At 33.9% G+C, this 20,376-nt stretch overlaps 1 protein-coding gene across 6 annotated transcripts in view; it reads left to right on the forward strand.

The window, feature by feature from the left end:
- LOC132743618 (DISP complex protein LRCH3-like) overlaps positions 1-20,376 on the forward strand; it is a 75,958-nt gene that overhangs the window by 33,314 nt on the left and 22,268 nt on the right. For 3 of the 6 annotated variants that reach the window (XM_060732335.1, XM_060732195.1, XM_060732404.1), the window contains exons 3-11: positions 18-147; positions 1,107-1,212; positions 3,905-4,041; positions 6,327-6,463; positions 7,742-7,868; positions 11,208-11,582; positions 13,707-13,865; positions 14,344-14,513; positions 16,143-16,184. In XM_060732335.1, the coding sequence (XP_060588318.1) occupies positions 18-147; positions 1,107-1,212; positions 3,905-4,041; positions 6,327-6,463; positions 7,742-7,868; positions 11,208-11,582; positions 13,707-13,865; positions 14,344-14,513; positions 16,143-16,184 (1,383 nt within the window). The remainder of the gene's footprint in view (positions 1-17; positions 148-1,106; positions 1,213-3,904; positions 4,042-6,326; positions 6,464-7,741; positions 7,869-11,207; positions 11,583-13,706; positions 13,866-14,343; positions 14,514-16,142; positions 16,185-20,376) is intronic. The other 3 variants (XM_060732262.1, XM_060732550.1, XM_060732476.1) reach the window with 2 other exon arrangements.

The following is a 20,376-nucleotide window of genomic DNA, read 5'->3' on the forward strand; positions in this document are numbered from 1 at the left end:
TTTTGTTTATTTTTCAGTCGGAATCAGCTGTCGATCATTCCGTCCTTTATAAGTCAACTGCAGGCATTAGAAGTACTGATAGCTAGTCATAATCGTCTTGTCTCACTGCCGGAAGAGTTAGGGGTACTGGATAAACTTATGGAACTTGTAAGTCATTTGTTTTAGCTTGTACAACCTTCACACAGTCATGGACTTTGATATTTATTACCTTGACCTTCAAGGGCAGGACTTTGATATTTATGACCTTGACCTTCAAGGGCAGGACTTTGATACATGACCTTGACCTTCAAGGGCAGGACTATGATACATGACCTTGACCTTCAAGGGCAGGACTTTGATATTTATGACCTTGACCTTCAAGGGCAGGACTTTGATATTTATGACCTTGACCTTCAAGGACAGGACTTTGATATTTATGACCTTGACCTTCAAGGGCAGGACTTTTGATATTTATGACCTTGACCTTCAAGGGCAGACTTTTGATATTTATTACTTGACCTTAAGGGCAGGACTTCGATAATTTAATGACCTTGACCTTCAAGGGCAGGACTTCGATATTTTATGACCTTGACCCTTCAAGGCAGGACTATGATACATGACCTTGACCTTCAAGGGCAGGACTATGATACATGACCTTGACCTTCAAGGGCAGGACTTTGATATTTATGACCTTGACCTTCAAGGACAGGACTATGATACATGACCTTGACCTTCAAGGGCAGGACTTTGATATTTATGACCTTGACCTTCAAGGACAGGACTTTGATATATGACCTTGACCTTCAAGGGCAGGACTTTGATATATGACCTTGACCCTTTAGATGATCTTGGCCTTCACAGCCACATTGGTAAAATTAAAAACTTTTTTTTGCAAATTTCTGATTTACCTTTTCACCACTTTTCCCATGTTCTGGCTTCTTGAACCATGATAAAATTGTTACAAGTACAAATTAGTGTAATATGTATAATTTAAACCAAAGTTTTATGGACTAATTTATTTGGTTATTATGTTTTCTTAATAAATGTTATAATTTTACAAGAATAATGCAGTCAGATTTATTCATAATTTAACTTTGAACAGATATTTTAATGAAATCATTTTACAGGATGTTAGTTGTAATGAAATTTCACACCTTCCTCTACAAATTGGCGATCTCAAATCACTGAAATCTATGAACGTTAGACGCAACATTTTACAAGAACTCCCAGTGGGTAAGAATCAGTTTACAAATGAGCTGCGTCATGACAAAACCAACATAATGGGTTTGCTACCAGCATGGATCCAGACCAGCCTGCGCATCCGCGCAGTCTGATCAGGATCCGTGCTGTTCGCTTACCAACCCTATTGCAAGTAGAGAAACTGATAGCGAACAGCATGGATCCTGATCAGACTGCGTGGATGCGCAGGCTGGTCTGGATCCATGCTGGTCGCAAACGCACTATGTTGGTTTTGTCGTGACGTGGCTCAAATAGTATCATAAAAGTTTTGTAATGGATAGTAAGTAATAATGTTATCCATCCGATTAATTGTTTCTGTCTGAATGTAAAATGTCTATTTATAGGTTAGTGTTTGTCTGTCAGCTTTAAAGTAGCATGCCTCCAGATGAATCAAAATATTTCAATAAAATAAAACTTGAGGAAAATCTACTGAGATTTTAGAAAAAGAAGAATTCAGGATTCATATAATAATTTACATGTTATGAGCGATTAATGGTTAATGTTTCATTATGTGTAACAATATTTATTTTTCTACTGCGTTACTAATGCAGTAAAGACAGTTTTTGCATATTTTGACGTATTTTTAGCTCACCTGTCACAAAGTGACAGGGTGAGCTTTTGTGATCGCTTTTCGTCCGGCGTCCGTCCGTCGTCCGTCCGTCCGTCGTCCGTCCGTAAACTTTTGCTTTAAATGACATCTCCTCATAAACCACTGAGCCAATTTCATCCAAACTTCACAGGAATGTTCCTTTGGTGGTCACCTTTGAAAATTGTTCAAAGAATTTAATTCCATGCAGAACTCTGGTTGCCATAGCAACCGAAAGAAAAATCTTTAAATATCTTCTTTTAAACAACCCTAGGAGCTAGAGCTAAGATATTTTGCATGAGACATCTTCTAGTGAGTGTTTACCAAGTTTGTTCAAATAAAAGCCCTGGGGTCAAAATTGGCCCCGCCCCGGGGGGTCATTGATTTTCCCTATATGCATATAGTAAAAACTTAAAAATCTTCTTTTAAAGAACCCAAAGAGCTAGAGCTAAGATATTTAGCATGAAACATCTTCTAATGAGTGTCTACCAAATTTGTTCAAATAAAAGCCCTGGGGTCAAAATTGGCCCCGCCCCGGGGGGTCATTGATTTTCCCTACATATGCATATAGTAAAAACTTAAAAAATCTTCTTTTAAAGAACTCAAAGAGCTAGAGCTAAGATATTTAGCATGAAACATGTTCTAATGGGTGTCTACCAAGTATGTTCAAATAAAAGCCCTGGGGTCAAAACTGGCCCCGCCCGGGGGTGGGGGGGGGTGTCATTGATTTTCCTTATATGTGTATAGCAAAAACTTAAAAATCTTCTTTGAAAAAACCCAAATAGCTAGAGTTTAGATATTAAGCATGAAACATCTTTAAGTAAATATCTACAAAGTTTGTTCAAATAAAAGCCTGGGGGTCAAAACTGGCCCTGCCCCAGGGGTGTCATTGTTTTTAACTATATGTGTATAGTAAAAACTTTAAAAATCTTTTTTTTAAAAACCCAATGAGCTAGAACTTAGATGTTTAGCATGAAACATCTTATGGGTGTCTACCAAGTCTGTTCAAATAAACACATAAAAGCCCTTGGGTAAATATTGGCCCGGGGTGGGGGGGGGCCTATATACAGGTGAGCGACCTCAGGGCCATCATGGCCCTCTTGTTGTAATTAAAAGCGAATTGCAAGTGCCTTTGATAACGTGAAATTTGCTTCTTTTTAGTTACAATACAATATTAAACAGTTAATTACAATTTTAAAATTTTCATGAAAATAAGCATTAATCTGGAGGTGAGCTGCTTTAATGAAATTAAATCAGTCTTTAGTGGTGCAATCGCTCAACAGATTTAATGGAGTTAAAGCTGACTCAAAGTTATATTATGCTCATCCAAAGGTATAGTGAGTGAACAGGTGAAAGTCAAAATAAGTTTACATTTTGCAATAATTCCTTTCAATTTTATAATTAGCTTTGCATGAATGACAAATTACTCATGTAGACCATGGAAATTTCTATATATATATATCCATCGTAATTAACCTTATATGTTCTATTTATAAAATGAGTGGGGCAGTCTTTTTATATTTGAGGCAGATTTATATTTTATCCTAAACATTTTTCAGTATCAATTGTTGGTCAATCACTGTAATAACAGTAAAAGTTTTGAAATATAAAGTTGATTAACCTCAACTTGAAAATGATTAACAAACACTTATTTACTTACTATGTGGTTGAAATCATGTTTGGAGTCTTACGACCACATAGTAACTATGATTCACCGAGTTAATGGGATATAGCATAAAATGACAAGTTGGTGCAGATGAAATAGATAAAATATATCAAATTATTTGGGGAAAAAGAGGAGCAATAGCATGGGCAATGTATAATTAAAAAATTTTCATCCACTAAGAAACTTTATTCTTTGGAAAGGGATCAGTAGCTCCTTTCCTGTGTAGGTTGGGAGTCAGCCAGGGACATTGAATTCTTCCATGTGCGGAAGCTATCCAGTGGTTCTACAGAACCTACAGGTGTGAGCTGCAAATTGTATGACGTCAACAACCTTAACCACTTAGTCACGACTATTACACAAACCAGCTAATTAAGGAGTAAATTAAGCATATTATTCATCTTGCCACTTTTATTATTTATATAATTTTATTTCAGAAATCAGTAAATTAAACCTCAGAAAACTGGATATATCTTCAAACAGAGTGTCAAAGATTCCAACTGTATTCCGCAAGATAGAAACATTAGAAGATATTATACTAGACAATAATCCATTAACTACCCCACCTGCTCATGTAAGTCGAACATTTGGTGAAAATATATGGGTACCTTTAATCCTTAAAGGCACATGATGCCTCAGAAAATAAATATTTTTTTACCCTTCTTTAAAAGGGCAAACACAAGTTTATTTTAATGATTTAGCATGTTTAATAACAGTTTTATCTGGAGAAATAAACACCGAGTCATAAAAGTAGCAAAAAAAGAGACAAAGTAGTATTTTGACTAAATCACTGTAATGTACTAATTGCCAAAAAGCTATAGAAGCGAAAGATTGATATGGTTATTGACCAGTGAGTATTCTTTTAGAAATTATAAGAGGATACCAAAAACACCGAAAAAAGATTTTAAGAAATAAAATAAAGCATTTCTTTGGCATAATGTGCCTTTAATTTTCTGGAACAAAGCATGACCCTTGCAACAAGTATACAGTCAGGCCAGCCTGTACATCTGTCTGACCAGGTTCTGTACTGTTGATATCTCGAAGTTTGTATACTGATATTCAGAACCCCTAAACTTTGAATGGACTGTTCTAAATTCAAAGCAGGGCAAATCCATTACACAAATTCAGCAGGTTTAGGTTTTAAACTGTTGTGTAGGGATGTTTAAATCACTGAGTATTGAAAATGTTCACATACAAACTTCTTAACTTCCCTTATTTGACCAATAGAATTTTTATGCCCCCGCCATGTAATGGCCAGGGCATATAGTGTCACCCTGTTTCGTCATTTCGTCCTTCCGTCCTTCTGTCATTCCGTCATCATCAGTTTCCGTTCATTATCTTAGTAACTATTGCACGCATTCAACTCAAATTTAAAATATGGATATGTCATCATAAAATACAGGTCAAGTTCGAATTTGGTCATGGTTCGATGATTTTTGGCAGAGTTATGCCCCTTTCACTTTGAAAATAATATGAAATTTTCAGTTTCCGTTCATTATCTCCCCAACGGTACAACACATTCAACTCAAACTTCACATATTGATATGTCAAAGGAATGCGCAGGTCAAGTTCAAATTTGGTCATGGTTCAATGATTTTGGCAGAGTAAAGCCCCTTTCACTTTGAAAATAATATGAAATTTACAGTTTCTGTTCATTATCTACCGAACAGTGTTACATATTCAACTCAAATTTGACATATGGATATGTCAAAGGAATGGGCAGGGCAAGTTGGAATTTGGTCATGGTTTGATGATTTTTGGCAGAGTTATGTCCCTTTCACTTTGAAAATAAAAACCGCCTCCGTGGTCGAGGGGTTAGAGTCGATGACTTCTAACCCAGTTACATCTTTGGCGTGGGTTCGATCCCCGGGAGATGCTTTGGTAGTTTAGCGCGGAGGAAGGTAGTCTAGTACTGGTGTAACTCTCCAGGAACGATGGTTAGGAAACTACCCGCCTATATGACTAAAATACTGTTGGGAAAAGGCGTAAAATGAAGAAAACAAACAAACAAACTTTGAAAATAATATAGATACATCTTAGGAATAAGCAGTTTAAGTTTGAATTTGGTCGTGATTCAATGATTTTGGACAAACTTATCTTTATTGAATGTTGGAAAAATTTTGAACTTTCAGTTTCAGCACTCGTACTTTTGTGGAAATGTATGTAGCCATTATTTTGGCTACAAATATGAAATATGCTATTTTTAAAAGGTTAAGACTGAATAATTTCAGTGCCTTGAACATTGTATGGAAATGGTTTGTGTTAACATTGAAAAGTTTTAAGGGCTTTGAACTTAAAATGAAAAAAATAATTTGTGCAAACAAATTTGGAACTAAATATTATAACATATGAAATTTTGGCTGCATGCGGGGGAATCCGTGGCATGATGACACATTTCTAGTTTTTAACGTTTTACATTCAATTAATTTTGTCATGAAAGTTTGTAAAAGAAATTAGATTTGCACATTCACGTAACAAAACAAACTGTTGCAGCAAATATTTGCAGTCTGATATCATAAGCTTTATAATACTGCACATTTGTAATGTCCCTTTTCATTGGATAATTGTGATGTTTATATAGTTTTATATACACGGCTGATGACAATTTATGAAGAAATGACACTTTTTTCGCTAGAAAAAGGAGTTTTCTGTATTATAAATGTGTTATAAAGATTCCAGACAGTTTTTGTGTGTGCAAATCCCTTGCCTGGTGGTTTTGGTTATATATATATCGGCGGGCTGATAACTAGTTCATTACACAGTCAGCTGATTTAGGATTAAATTTTTTAGTTTGTATATTTCATATAGAGGATAGATTTTGATGACATTTGTACATTATGTTATGTGTACATGTTGTAGGTATGTACAAAAGGCAAGCAACATATCATGAAATACCTACACATCATAGCTATACGAGAAGAGAAAGCCCGAATGGGAATGCTGGGCGAGGTAGAGATGAAAAGATTCAGAAAATCATTGCCACCTACACAGTCTGTGTAAGTCATTAATGAGCCGCGTCACGACAAAACCAACATAGTGCGTTTGCGACCAGCATGGATCCAGACCAGCCTGCGCATTCGCGCAGTCTGATGAGGATCCATGCTGTTCGCTTACCAACTCTATTACAAGTAGAGAAACTGATAGGGAACAGCATGGATCCTGATCAGACTGCGTGGATGCGCAGGCTGATCTGGATCCATGCTGGTCGCAAAAGCACTGTTGGTTTTGTCGTGACGCGGCTCATTTTATATATATTGTGACAGTTTATAAATATATTCTTAGCAGATCTGATCAGTACTGAAATTTAGTTTAATCAAAATATTTTTGCTTGATTGTGATGAAAGTTTGAAGTATATTTGAACCATTCTCATGTTAGCTTTACTAGTACGCACCAGTACAAGTGTCTTGTAAGGTAACTCGGTCTTTTCCCCATTAATGTTCGGACCAACAATATTTAGGCTGAGAGGCAAACACATCAACTGCTAGACCACAGCTCCTGAAATATAAATATTTGTGCTTGTTTGTAACATGCTGTTCGTCACACTATCTGTCCATAGATAAAACAGTGGAATGACGGGGGCATCTGTGTCTGTAGATACATTTCTAGGAGTGAAAAAATCACTAGTTATGGATAAGCACCTTTTAAGTTATGTTTGAAAGGAATGGGAACACAGCAGTACATGACAATGAAATATTTTTGATAAGTAATAAGTCTAACAAAGTTAAACAAAATTTGCATCATTACATAACAAAAATATGTCATGAAAGAGAGTTTTAAATAGAGTTGGCCAAATATTACTATAATAGAGACAGGATAGCTCCTTAGGCTGTTTTCTTAGCTTAGATGCATTTAGAAAATCTTTTCTATGGAACGAAAAAGTGATCAAATAAAGGCATGAAACAGATAAGTGTGAAAATATACCTAGCTAGTCTATTCTATGAATAATATGTCCTATCCCTCCATGGGGATAACATTGGTTTTGTTTGCAAATTCATATCTCATAAACCGCAGTTCTAAAAAGGTATTCACTTGAAATTTAGAAAAGTTTTATAGATCATAATGCAAGGCCACTGACCAAGACCCATGACTGTAGCATGGATATTGACCGATTTATTTCCCAATGGTAACTTCATCAAATATCCTGCATGTCTCTAAGTTTAGATATGGTCAAGCATGTCCATAGTAGGACTATAGTTTGTAATTTTAATGTTAAGACATGTTTAGAATGTGTATTGCATTGTTATATTTTGATTTAAACTAACCTGTGTTACAGATCTTCAGAAGAGTTTAGAAATCTTATGGAATCTCCAGACAAGTGGAAACGTCATACTGTACTGAGTAGTGATTCTGGTTACAGTACAACAGATAGTGTGGATAAATGTGGCTGGTCCCCACAGGAAGTAAGTGAAATATTACAAAAACATGGTTCCTAGCCTCCTTGTTTAAGGTCTCATTGGGAAGTAAAGTGGAAATAATGTACTCCACTGCATGGTTCCTAGCTTTAGGAAGTTAAGAATGGCAGAAATGATTGATGTATTGGTTCCCATGTTCAAAACTCAAGAAACAAATGCATGGTTCCCAGCTGTATAGAAAATATTGTTGAAGCATCTGGAGAATATTGCATGGCAAAAAAATCAAAATTGATGTTTCAGATATTTACTAGATTTGCTAGATTTTTTGTAAAGTTTGGGGTGCTCAATTAGCAGTGAAGTGTGTGAATGGCTGCACTGGTGTTTATATTTAAGTCCCTAATAAAAAGAAATTTAATAGAAGTAGAGTCTTGCAGGGTTTTCATTATTGACAGATTGGCGATCGAAACCATAAGTTAAAATGCTGTTAAGTCTGTTGCATCTTGAGTTTGTAAGTTAAAAATTCACCTTTGACCCTAAGCCAGATTGGTTGTTTTAGGTAGCTTATCTGTTTGGTAAGATAAAAATGAAAGCCCTGGTCTTGGAATATGAACACAGCGTTTCAAGTTTTAAATCAGACAGATGATTGGAAAGGATATAAGCAAGAACTTGTTATATATTTTATCCAAGTTTTATATGTAAGTTATATGTACAATAATAATGTAAGCATGTACTGTTGGTCTCTTAGATTTCTTGCTTTCAAAGTTGAACTATCAAACATTTTAGGCAATTTTCAGTGTTTGCTTCGTGTAAAAGTTTGTATACTCTTCTGCTATAATTGTTATACTAATTGTGACAGTACAAGTTTTTCATCCAAAATCATGTAAAAAAAAGGAAAAAGAATTGTTAAGATTTTCAGCTCGATTATTTGAAGAATAGGGAAAGCTATTGTACCTACATAGGCGATGATGACACTGCCACACTTTGGTTATGCTTTTTGCGTGCAAGTTGTTATCTCTAAAACAACAGAAGGAAACGGGTTGAAGCTTCACACACTTGTTCTCTGTGATTATCTAACATGATAGACACAGGTCCCATTACTATGGTTTACCTTATAACAGAGTTATACCCCCTTTTTTATTGTCGAGCACTGAAACTAGTTGAGAGTGCTATCTTATGAAAAGTTTTTGTTACATGTAAGGTTTGAGACATTTTTTCTATTTTTATGCCCCCACAATGTGGGAGCATATAGCATTGCACTTGTCCGTCCGTCAGTCCGTACGTCCCGAAATCTTGTGAACGCAACTCCTCTTAAACCGGATGGCAGATTTTGCTTAAACTTACAGGGATGAACAACCTTAATGTATAGATGGTAGTAAAGAAAGGAATTTTCGCTGCGACCAAATTTAACAGAATTATGGCCCTTTGTTGATTTTTTCACTAGATACTCTGTAGAAATTTTGTGAACGCAACTCCTCTAAAACCGGATGGCAGATTTTTGTTAAACTTACAGGGATGAACAACCTTAATGTGTAGATGGTAGTAAAGGAAGGAATTTTTGCTGCAACCAAATTTAACAGAATTATGGCCCTTTGTTGATTTTTTCACTATATACTATGTAGAAATTTTGTGAACGCAACTCCTCTTAAACTTGATGGCAGATTTTGCTTAAACTTACAGGGATGAACAACCTTAAGGTGTAGATGGTAGTAAAGGAAAGAATTTTTGCTGTGACCAAATTTTACAGAATAATGGCCCTTTGTTGATTTTTTCATTATATACTATGTAGAAATTTTTTGTGAATGCAACTCCTCTTAAACCGGATGGCAGATTTTGCTTAAACTTACAGGGATGAACAACATTAAGGTGTAGATGGTAGTGAAGGAAGGAATTTTTGCTCCGACCAAATTTAACAGAATTATGGCCCTTTGTTGATTTTTTCACTAAATTAACTATGTAGAAATTTTGTGAACGCAACTCCTCTTAAACCGGATGGCAGATTTTGCTTTAACTTACAGGGATGAACAACCTTAAGGTGTAGATGGTAGTAAAGGAAGGAATTTTTGCTGCGACCAAATTTTACAGAATTATGGCCCTTTGTTGATTTTTTCACTATTTATTATGTAGAAATTTTGTGAATGCAACTCCACTTAAACCGGATGGCAGATTTTGCTTAAACTTCCAGGGATTAACAACCATAATGTGTAGATGGGAGTAAAGGAAGGAATTTTTGCTGCGACCAAATTTAACAGAATTATGGCCCTTTGTTGATTTTTAGTTTTCAACTTGTGGCACATATAGTCCAAAAAATATTTGACCTAGAGTCATTAGATTGACAGAACAGTGGCGTGTGGGGGCATCCGTGTCCTTTGGACACATTTCTAGTTATTTTTATTTTTTTTTTTTTGGTAAGTTCATTTTGATTGGCAGTGTCTTATATTCGCAGTGAGCAAATTATACAAATTCTTGCATGTACAGCACTTCCTATGACACATTTTACTTGGGATTTCATTCAAACTTTTTTCTTAGTGGTTGTCATCAAGTGCCATGGTGCATTTTACTATAATTTTGTGAGTTGGAACATTTTGATATAAGTATGTACCTTTGTTTAAAAAAAAGAGAAAAAAAATGTAATATTGGCAGAAACCTGGTGTTCTAACAATTTCCTATCGCTGTTAATTCATTTAGTTCAAAGGTCGTGTGAGTGATCCACTTTGCTTCCTGTTCTTAAAATGCAAATTTTATATCACATATTCTGTGCTTTTATATTGGATAATTTTTATTTTGAGAATTCTTGTTCTTAATGTATGTCTTTTACTTCCTAGTTATTATGTCTACATAATTCTCATGATAACAGTATAGAATCACTGAAAGAAAATGTTCAAAACTACACAGAAAGTCTTAAGATATGCAATCTATATAGTTATAAATTCAAAGATGAATAATTCTTCCTAAGTCTGTCATGTCTTAAAAAATGCCAGTCAATAATCAGGCATTGCTTTATTTTATTGTGGAATTTCTGGATCTTTTGCTTTAGATATATGTTTTATTGGAAAAAACAAAACAAAAACATGTTGGATTGAGTTAAAGTTATTTTGTAGTAGATTCATATTTATATGATTGTTTTGTATTAGAAGTGCTGAATGAAATGTTTAGTGACATGTGTTTCTTAGTAGCAGAATCCTTCTTTACTGATCTTAGATATTTTCTAGTTGATATTTATTTACCTTGTTTTCATAAGTAACACACTTGACTCATTGTAACGAAAAAAACGTAACATTTCAGTGTTATGCATGAGAGAACATTTCATTTTATGTTTTATTCTCCACCAATTATCACTGTATGAAGTTTGTCTGATGCATGTTTTTGTTTGATATTAACCATTTCTAGGGCACGGCCGACCCTCAACATCTTATTGATAGTAACAATCTTGCAATGCGAGCCGCGGCTGCAGTATGCAGGGAACAGAGAATATACACACCTGGGTGGGAACCTCGGCGCGACCCTCCAGAACCACCACAGCGGATCAATAGTCGGTTGTCTACAGAGAAACCAGAAAAACCTTCACCGCCAAATACATTGACGCCGGGGTCATCATCTTCTTCGACAAAGTCACAATTTTCGACACCTCCTACCCCACCCACTCTGTATCCAAGCAATCCCCCAACCCCACTTACACCCCCGACTCCACAGGGGCCGGGACCCGGTAAGGCAGGCGATGCCCCTACTATACTGGGCACCAGCTTGGAAGATGAATTTACAAGGGTTAGTCCATTGCAATATCTTTTTTCTAATTTCAGTTTTGTACTTTAAGCTACACATTCACTCGTCTGAGATGAAAAATATTTTTTATTAATTATGATAACATACATGATAGTATGTTAGTGGCATATATTTCACAAAAATTGATGTTTGAAAAATGTCCATGGAGGAAACTGAAAAAACAACTTTACACAAAAATGAATGTGATAAAAATTATTCATAATCTGATCACATGAATTTCATTAACTAATGGAGTACTTACATAGAAAAGGAAAAAGATAAAAAAGGCTCTTGAGTGTGAATGAGTAGATTTTATGCATGGTTATTTGGTAGATAAAATTATTTTCTGCATTGTTTCATTTGTAAGTTTATATTTGTACGCATGTTTTGTATGATGTAATTAAATCATTTATTTTCCTATTATTTTCATTACCTTAATTAGATATATATTTTGTACACTTCCTTTTCTCAATTATTTATTTTTTCTCTCATTAATTTGTAATTATTTATTAGGCTGGCTGGCTTGATTTTAAGTTATATATATCCCCCCTTCCTTCCATCCACTTGAACTGCCCCCCCCCCCCTCCCCCCGTCCGAAAAAAAAAAAAAAAGAAAAAGAAAAAATTACCAATTTGAGTCTTATATTTAAATATATATTTTGCATAGTTTAGTGTTTGTATGTCTGCTTATAAGACGTTGACCATTTCATGTTTAAATGTTAAATTGTGCTTAAGCCAGTGCAAGGGGAGCAGCGAAACCAAGAGTGGTGGCATGGCCAAGTTGTTAATGCGTCAGACTAGTAATCTCAGGATTGCTTGCCCTGTGGTTTCAAACCTATGTTTTAAAAATTAAAAATTTTATGTTTAAGCCCCTCGGGCATCAGTCAAGTTCCTTTAAACCAACGCTTAGTGTGACTGAGTTGTTGAAACAAAGTTTTTTCCCAGGATTTTGGGAACATAACCAATATCCATAGCACTGGGAATTTCATCGATGTTTTGTTAAAAATTGGGAAAAATTGCATGACTTAAATTTTGCAGTGATTAAATAAATGCAAAGAGTCACTGTCTAGGATGGCATCTTCAGGCATTTAAGCACCATGACAGTGAAGAAGCCCTTAGTTTTAAAGATTTTAGAATTTTATTTCAATATTTTTATTTAATAACTTTCAATTGGGATTGTCAATTGGGAAAATAACATACTATTTTCAATTGGGAATATGGCTGAATATCGGCTATAAAATAAGCCAAAAAAAAATCCCTGTGAAATTATGTTTTTAATCTTTAACAGTGCGAATATGATATGCATATTGAACAGAATAGTGTTTAATTCTAAGTTGTGGCAATTCGATGTATATGTATCAAAGAATTTGAAAAATAGGGGGATCTCATTGGAATACAGCCTCTTAAGCTTTTGAATTTTTTTAAAAGTACATTTTCCTTTATGTTAAGAGTGTTTTTTTGTTTTTTTCATTTGAATGATTTATTAGACCTAGAATGTTGATAAAACATCTGGCTGCATCACTTGTCATGGTTGAATGATGGTTTTGAATTGAAGTGCTTAAAGCTGTCCTGTTACATAAATTGTCATTTAATTGTCAAATCTAAAGAAATAAGGTGGACAATGAAATTTGCCAAAGATTTGATACATAAATAGTAAGGAAACCTAAGCAAAAATTACAATTATTATTATTGTACATGAAATTGCATATATAAGTACCTGAAAGGAAGTTTCAAAAGGTACCAAATATTTTCCTAATTTAGCAATTTTGCTTTGCAAAATTTACCAAACTGGGCTAGGTACTTTTCCCCAAATTTGCTAGGAAATGGCCGGCTTTTCCCTAATCACAGATTCAAGCAAACTTAATTTGCAACATTTACTACCACATTGTTACCATTTAACGCTCCCATCTAATTAGTACCCCCCCCCCCCCCTGCAACATTTTAAAGAAGGAAAAAAAAAAGTCTTACCTAATAGATTTATAATCCATACTAAATGAAAAATACTCTACATAAAACCCAACCATAGTAAATATTTTTTGTTTTTCACTGCTTTCCAGGGATCCTCAGTAAGAATTTCATGAACTTTTATGAAAACAAAAAAATTTATGAAATTTTTTTTTTCGCCCAGGAATTACAGCGTCAGAAACAGGAGTATGAGAATCGTAAGAAGGTGGCGGAACAGTTACGTATACAACAGGAAGAGGAGGAGGAGAGAGAACAGCGACGACGCGCCGCTCAGCGCATACAAGACGAACAACAGGCCATGCTGAATAAACAGCGTGAAGAGGTTATTCTTACTTATTATTATATTTAGCATTTTTTAGCTCGACTATTAGAAGAATAGGTTGAGCTATTGTACTCACCCAATCGTCAGTGTCACACTTTGGTTAAATTCTTTGGCAAGTTGGTATCAGGGAATGCTTCAAAAGTTCTCACACTTATTTGACAGCATAATACGGTGTCACTGTCCTAGGCCAATAACCATTACATCAATTTAGACAGAAATTTCTTTTATGAACTTAGAAAATTGTACATTATCCAGACTCTTGATTTACTATCAATCACTGAGAATAGTTGGGTACATTGTCCTACCAACTACTCTTTGTTTTATGTTTTAGCATATTCTGAATCAATTAGTATTTGAACATAACTTTAACTCCTAAATGATGAAAATTAAATGACTAATTGCTATTTTAACTGTAATTATTACGTTTTTACTGTCATTTAAAAAATAAATTTTTTTTTATTTCTTTGCCAAATTTCAGGCTGAAGAAATGAAAAGACGGGAAGAAGAACATCGCCTGGCCGAGGAGGCTCGTAAAGCTGCCGAGGTCGAGGCTAGAAAGGTTGAGGAGGCGAGGCAGATTGACGAGGCTCGGAGGGCAGAAGAGCTGAGACGGCAGGAGGAGGCACGGCAACATAAAACAGATAATAAGTATGTGTACTGTAGTTTAGTAGTATATATTAATATGTATCTTTACATAGATGAGAATGATCTTTTCATTTTATACTGTCTGATACTAAAAAACGAAATTTCTTTCATATATTTTTCCTTGGTAACTATTTTCAAAGGAGTTTTTCTGAAAGTAGATGATATAAAAAATTAGACTGGTTGTTTTTTGGAGAATGCCTGAAATAGTGTGGTGTATTGATATAGAAATTTTGATCTTATGATTTTGAATAGATGTCGGGACTTGTTCACTAATTTATTTTTTGAAATAACGCCTTAAGTGATAGATTGCGAATCATATTTTAATTTAGATATAGTGTAATGAGATAAGACGTGAAGTTGTAATGATTATTTCTTGTATTTTAAATTTTAAATTGAGGTATAAGTCAAAGTTATATGTAACAAGGAAGATGATTGTTATGACACTGCATCGATAGATTAATGGTCATATTGTGTTGGTCCAGATAGTCTGTCCGTCGGTCTGCCTCTATGTCCAAATAGCAATATATTCATGTATAAAGTTAACATGAAAAGATACTGTAAAAAATCATTATTATTCATGGGGCACAAATTTTTGTGGTTTTCGTGGGAAGGTCAAACCACGAATTTAAGATCTGACGAAATTTTATCTCAACAAATACTTCTTGCCATGTCTCTATTCTATATATTACAAACATGCATCGGCGCTTTTCCGCCGATTTTTATGTGGCAAGGATTAAATTTAAATACAAGCGCTGTGTGATACATAAAAATATGAACATGCGGTAAGTAAAATGCCCAGCTATTAATTGAAAGATTACTTGGCATTAGGTTATTTATTTTATTTTTTTACAAGAAATTGAAAATCCATAATTTAAGAACCCACGAAAATGCCCGTTTTGATAAAACCACAAAATTTCATGCCCACGAATATAAGTGAATTCGCAGTACATTCCTTACCAATATGATCAAGGCCATGACCCCTATGTTTAACAAAGAAAAATTAATGTTCTTTAAGAACATTATGTTGCATACATTCAAATATGACCTTGATTGCTAAAAGGCCTTGACATTGAAGGTCAAATTTAAGCAGTTATTCAATAACTTGTTATTTAGGCAATAGTAACTTATTATTTAGGAAATAGATTTTGAGTGTTTGTTGTAAAATAATGCATGGTTCAAGTTCAAATGCAAAGGATGGCAGCATTTGAACAATAAACAGTGCATTATTGTACTACAAAGCAAGAAAAATTTATATCTATTGCCCATTCTAACATGCTAATGGAAAGAAAATAGATACAAATATGCTGAACATTTGGTTTATTGATGTCCCGTCTTGACAACAAATGATGTTTAATTATTCCTTGTTTGCTGTCTGTTTTGTAAGGCTTGTCAGAATCTTAAATTTATTGTGTTTAAACCATTAACATTTCTCTTTTATTAGCACAACATGTTCAATTCTGATCTTAAAGTTGATATTGAACTTAAATATTGATGAAGAATAAAGAAAAATATCTTCTGAAATAAATTGCATCCCATATAAGCTACCTAACATTCTGAATAACGAAAGTATTTGTTTTTTTGTCCCTGTGATTAACTGTGAACACATTCTTACTGTACTTATCCTAATTACAGAGTACTGCGTGCAAGGCGACATACAGTTGATAACTGTCTTAGGTAGAGGTGTTTTTTCAGGGTTTCTTCTTTCCTCTTAATCAATCCTAGATAGGTGAACCATGCGGTGCTTTTTTGTGATTTCTTAAAAATCCACACGAAAAAACCCACAAAAAACAATAAATAAAAAAAAGCAAAGAAATATTTTTTTTTATTTTGTTAAACAGAAAGCTTAAATATTAAAAATATATAATAGTGTTAATTCTAGCAGAAAGACTTTTAACGCATTACAACTTTCTTTGCTGATTTCTTGTGTAGGTTAGGTACATTATTTTAGCTATATATGTGACAGTCATTCTGTGTGTCATTGGTTGTAGATATTGGCTTGAATCAAGCAACTTATAATGTACCAGGAAGTTTTCTACAGGATTAAATACGTGTCAACTTCACATTTAATTTCTGCTTACTCAGCACAAATATTTCTATATAAATTTCTTATCTCATACCTAGCTAAATCTCTTAAATGGACTTGTCTATCTTACATGGATTTTTACCAAAAAAGCACTGTATTGTTCAGAGGTGATTTAGTTAAATGATAATAAAATAAAACTTCTGTCATTGAACATTTAATATGTAATAATGTTTGAAGTGAAAAAAAGACTGATAAAATTTTAAAGAAAATGATGGGATATTAATGATATTGGTCTGATACGTTTTAATCTTTAAACATGTATCATCATTATCATTTATAAGTTGGAAACAAACAAATGGTCAGCAGTTGCCAAACTTTATTACAGGAGGTTCTGCCAGTCTGTTTTGTCAATGGAAATTAAATTTAAAAGTAAAAAAGAAGAAAAAAAAATCTTTCAAGTTAAACAATTCAGCTTACAAGCTTACTTGTAGGAAATTGATGAAAAAGAAAGTGCATAATAGATGGGGCTCAGTATGTTAATGAAACAATGTAGCAAAAATAAAATATATATATAAAGATAGATATAGCTCTGAACTTTGGGCCTGCCCTATTCTATCAAAATAGCAGTATGTTTATGTTGACCCTTAACCTGTTGGAACAGAAAGTAATAAGCCTTTGGCACAAGATTAAAGTCAGGCCAACCTGTACAACTGTGGCAGTCTAACCAGGTTCCCTGTTTACTAAGAAAAGATCAGGAGCAGGATAATAATTATGATCCTGATTTTATTTTCATTGTTTTATAAAACTAAAATTGATTGTATTTTGCTAGAATTGAATGGTTCTTAACTATAATATTGAAATATTGCTGATTTGCAAAGAAACAATCATATTTTATTATAAAATTGAGAAATATCGAAATAAATACAAAAAATTGTTGAATCAAAAGAAAGGTTAGTTTAAGGATCAATATCAATATTTGGATTTAAACTTTAAAATGCTTATATCTTTTAAAAATAACAATTAATAACTTGTAAAATTTTACTTGTAACATGCTATTCCAGGACCAATTTTATAAAGTAAATATATTTCATCTATGAAGATAAACAATGGAAAATAATTCAGTTTTTAAATTTGATCCTAATACTGATCCTGATCCTGAAATCTTTGTGAACATGGGGCCAGAGGCTTTATACTGTTGGTAGCTAAATTTTTGTTCAAAATGTATTTTGATTTTGATATTCTTCATATTTATATGGACTGTACTGGAAGTCAAAAATATTGCAAGTCTATTACATTAATTCAGGAGGTTAAGGGTTAAACAAGATTTCTGTTTTGTTTCCATGGTAACTGGTCATCATATATATCCAATATATAATTTCTTACCACAATCTAATACAGCTAGTGTTTTGTTTAAACTTTAGGTACATAGCTATGGTAAAATGATTTGATTTGGATTGGAGGGTATTTTTGTCTTAATATTTAATTACATAATGAGCTTTAATACTTTAGTCTGGGTTTTATTTATGGAGATTACTATAATTTGATTGAAGTGGTGTTTTGTATAATTGATAGTATTTTTGTGATGTGATGTTTTTGAAAACAATACCTTAACCAACAAAAGTATTTTTCATACAATAAACTTAGGTAATTATTAAATATAAGCAATTTTGCTAAATTAAAGGAAATCAGTTAAGTTTAGGCATTTTTATACCCCCAAAAACGAAGTTTGGGGGGGTATATAGGAGTCACCCGGTGGTCGGTTGGTCGGTCGGGCGGTCGGTCGGTCGGGTGGTCGGTCCAGACGTCCGTTGCATTTTCCTTGTCCGGACCATAACTTGAAGACTAATGGTTGGAATTCAATATAACTACATACAATGGTCAAGCACATTGAGAGGAAGTGCAGTGCACAAGAACCATAACTCTATCTTGACTAATTACAGAGTTATTGCCCTTTGTTACTTTTCCTTGTCCGGGGCATAACTTGAAAATTACTGGTTGGAATTCAAAACAACTTCATACAATTGTCAAACACAGTAAGGGGAAGTGCAGTGCATAAGAACCATAACTCTATCTAAAGTAATTACAGAGTTATTGCCCTTTGTTACTTTGCCATTGCTTTCTTTTGTCCGGAGTATAACTTGAAGACTAATTGTTGGAATTCAATATAACTTCATACAATGGTCAAGCACATTGAGAGGAAGTGCAGTGCACAAGAACCATAACTCCATCTTGACTAATTACAGAGTTACTGCCCTTTGTTACTTTTCCATTGCTTTTTTTTTGTCCGGAGCATAACTTGAAGACTAATGGTTGGAATTCAATATAACTTCATACAATGGTCAAGCACATTGACAGGAAGTGCAGTGCACAAGAACCATAACTCCATCTTGACAGATTACAGAGTTATTGCCCTTTGTTACTTTTCCTTGTCCAGAGCATAACTTGAAAACTACTGTTTGGAATTCAATACAACTTCATACAGTTGTCAAGGACATTAAAAGGAAGTGCAGTGCATAAGAGCCATAACTCCATTTTGACAAAATACAGAGTTACTGCCCTTTGATACTTTTCCTTGTCTGGAGCATAACTTAAAACGTACTGGTTGAAATTCAAAACAACTTCATACAATGGTCAAGCACAAAAAGAGGAAGTGCAGTGCACAAGAACTATAACTCCATCTACAGTATTTATAGAGTTATTGCCCTTTGTTCCTTTTCTTTGTCTTTCTGGACTTATTACAGAGTAATTTAATAAAACTTCATCAATGGCCAACCACATTGAAAGGAAATGCAATATACAAGAACCACAACTATCTTTAATTGCCCACAACCATAACTCTATATTTCAATTCTTTTACAAGATATTCTGTTACTAGTAACATCCTCATTTCCTAAGCAGTCTTGTGGGGGTATTAATCACATTTAGTGATAGTTCTAGTTTTAAAATATAAAATGATAAGTTTTGAAATAAATCATTCCATTATATTTCTATCAGAGGGTTGTAAGTGGCCAGGGTGATTAAGGTCATTGACTTTAAACCACTTGCCCCTTACCCCTGTCAGTTCAAATACTGCCAGGGACTTAGATGAAGACTTTTCTATGTGAGGTAGCTATTCAGCTAACTTTCGGCGTGCCGGTGGTTATACTCAAGTGCCTGTTCTTGCTTGAAGTAATGTACAATGGGACACCAGTCCTGAGGTCTTGCTCCAACAGTAAAGCTAGAAAATCATCATAGTACGTTAAAAGTATTAGTGAGAGGTTAAATCGAACCCAGAAAAAACAACAACAAATATTCCTTCATAAAAAGACATTAGAAATTTACCTTGTGAGAATTGTGTAATGATTTGATACATGTATATTATTGCAGACCGAAGCCAAGCCTTTTGCTAAAGATTTCACCATTAAAATAAGTGTTTTATTAATTATTTGTTCTTCTCATTTTCCAACTTGTACTGTGCTGTAAAGCTTCCTATTATGACAATGTAAATTATAGCTTGCTTGATTGACTGCAAATCAACTTTGCAAGAATAATGTTCTTCATTCTTGATCATAAAGAATCAAGATTTGCATTGGCTTTACTTGTTGTTCTTTTTTCACAATAAAGGTTTTAATCTTTATAGAGGATACTTCAGTAATTATGTTCATGATTTTAAATGTCAGTTAATATAGATGACAATTCTATGTATTTGTAGATTAGAAAAATAGGGAAATATTTCATTTTCTACTAATACCAGTTCAAAAAAAACCCTAGATAAATTGTTCTTTAGATTTAAATTAATGTAAATTCTGAACATTCAGACGTAACCTGTTAGTGGTTTGATTACACTTATGTAGATTTTTTTCT

This window comes from Ruditapes philippinarum, unplaced genomic scaffold (genome assembly GCF_026571515.1).
Source record: "Ruditapes philippinarum isolate M1 unplaced genomic scaffold, ASM2657151v2 ctg3277_1_1_1_1, whole genome shotgun sequence".
In the NCBI taxonomy this organism is placed as follows: domain Eukaryota; kingdom Metazoa; phylum Mollusca; class Bivalvia; order Venerida; family Veneridae; genus Ruditapes; species Ruditapes philippinarum.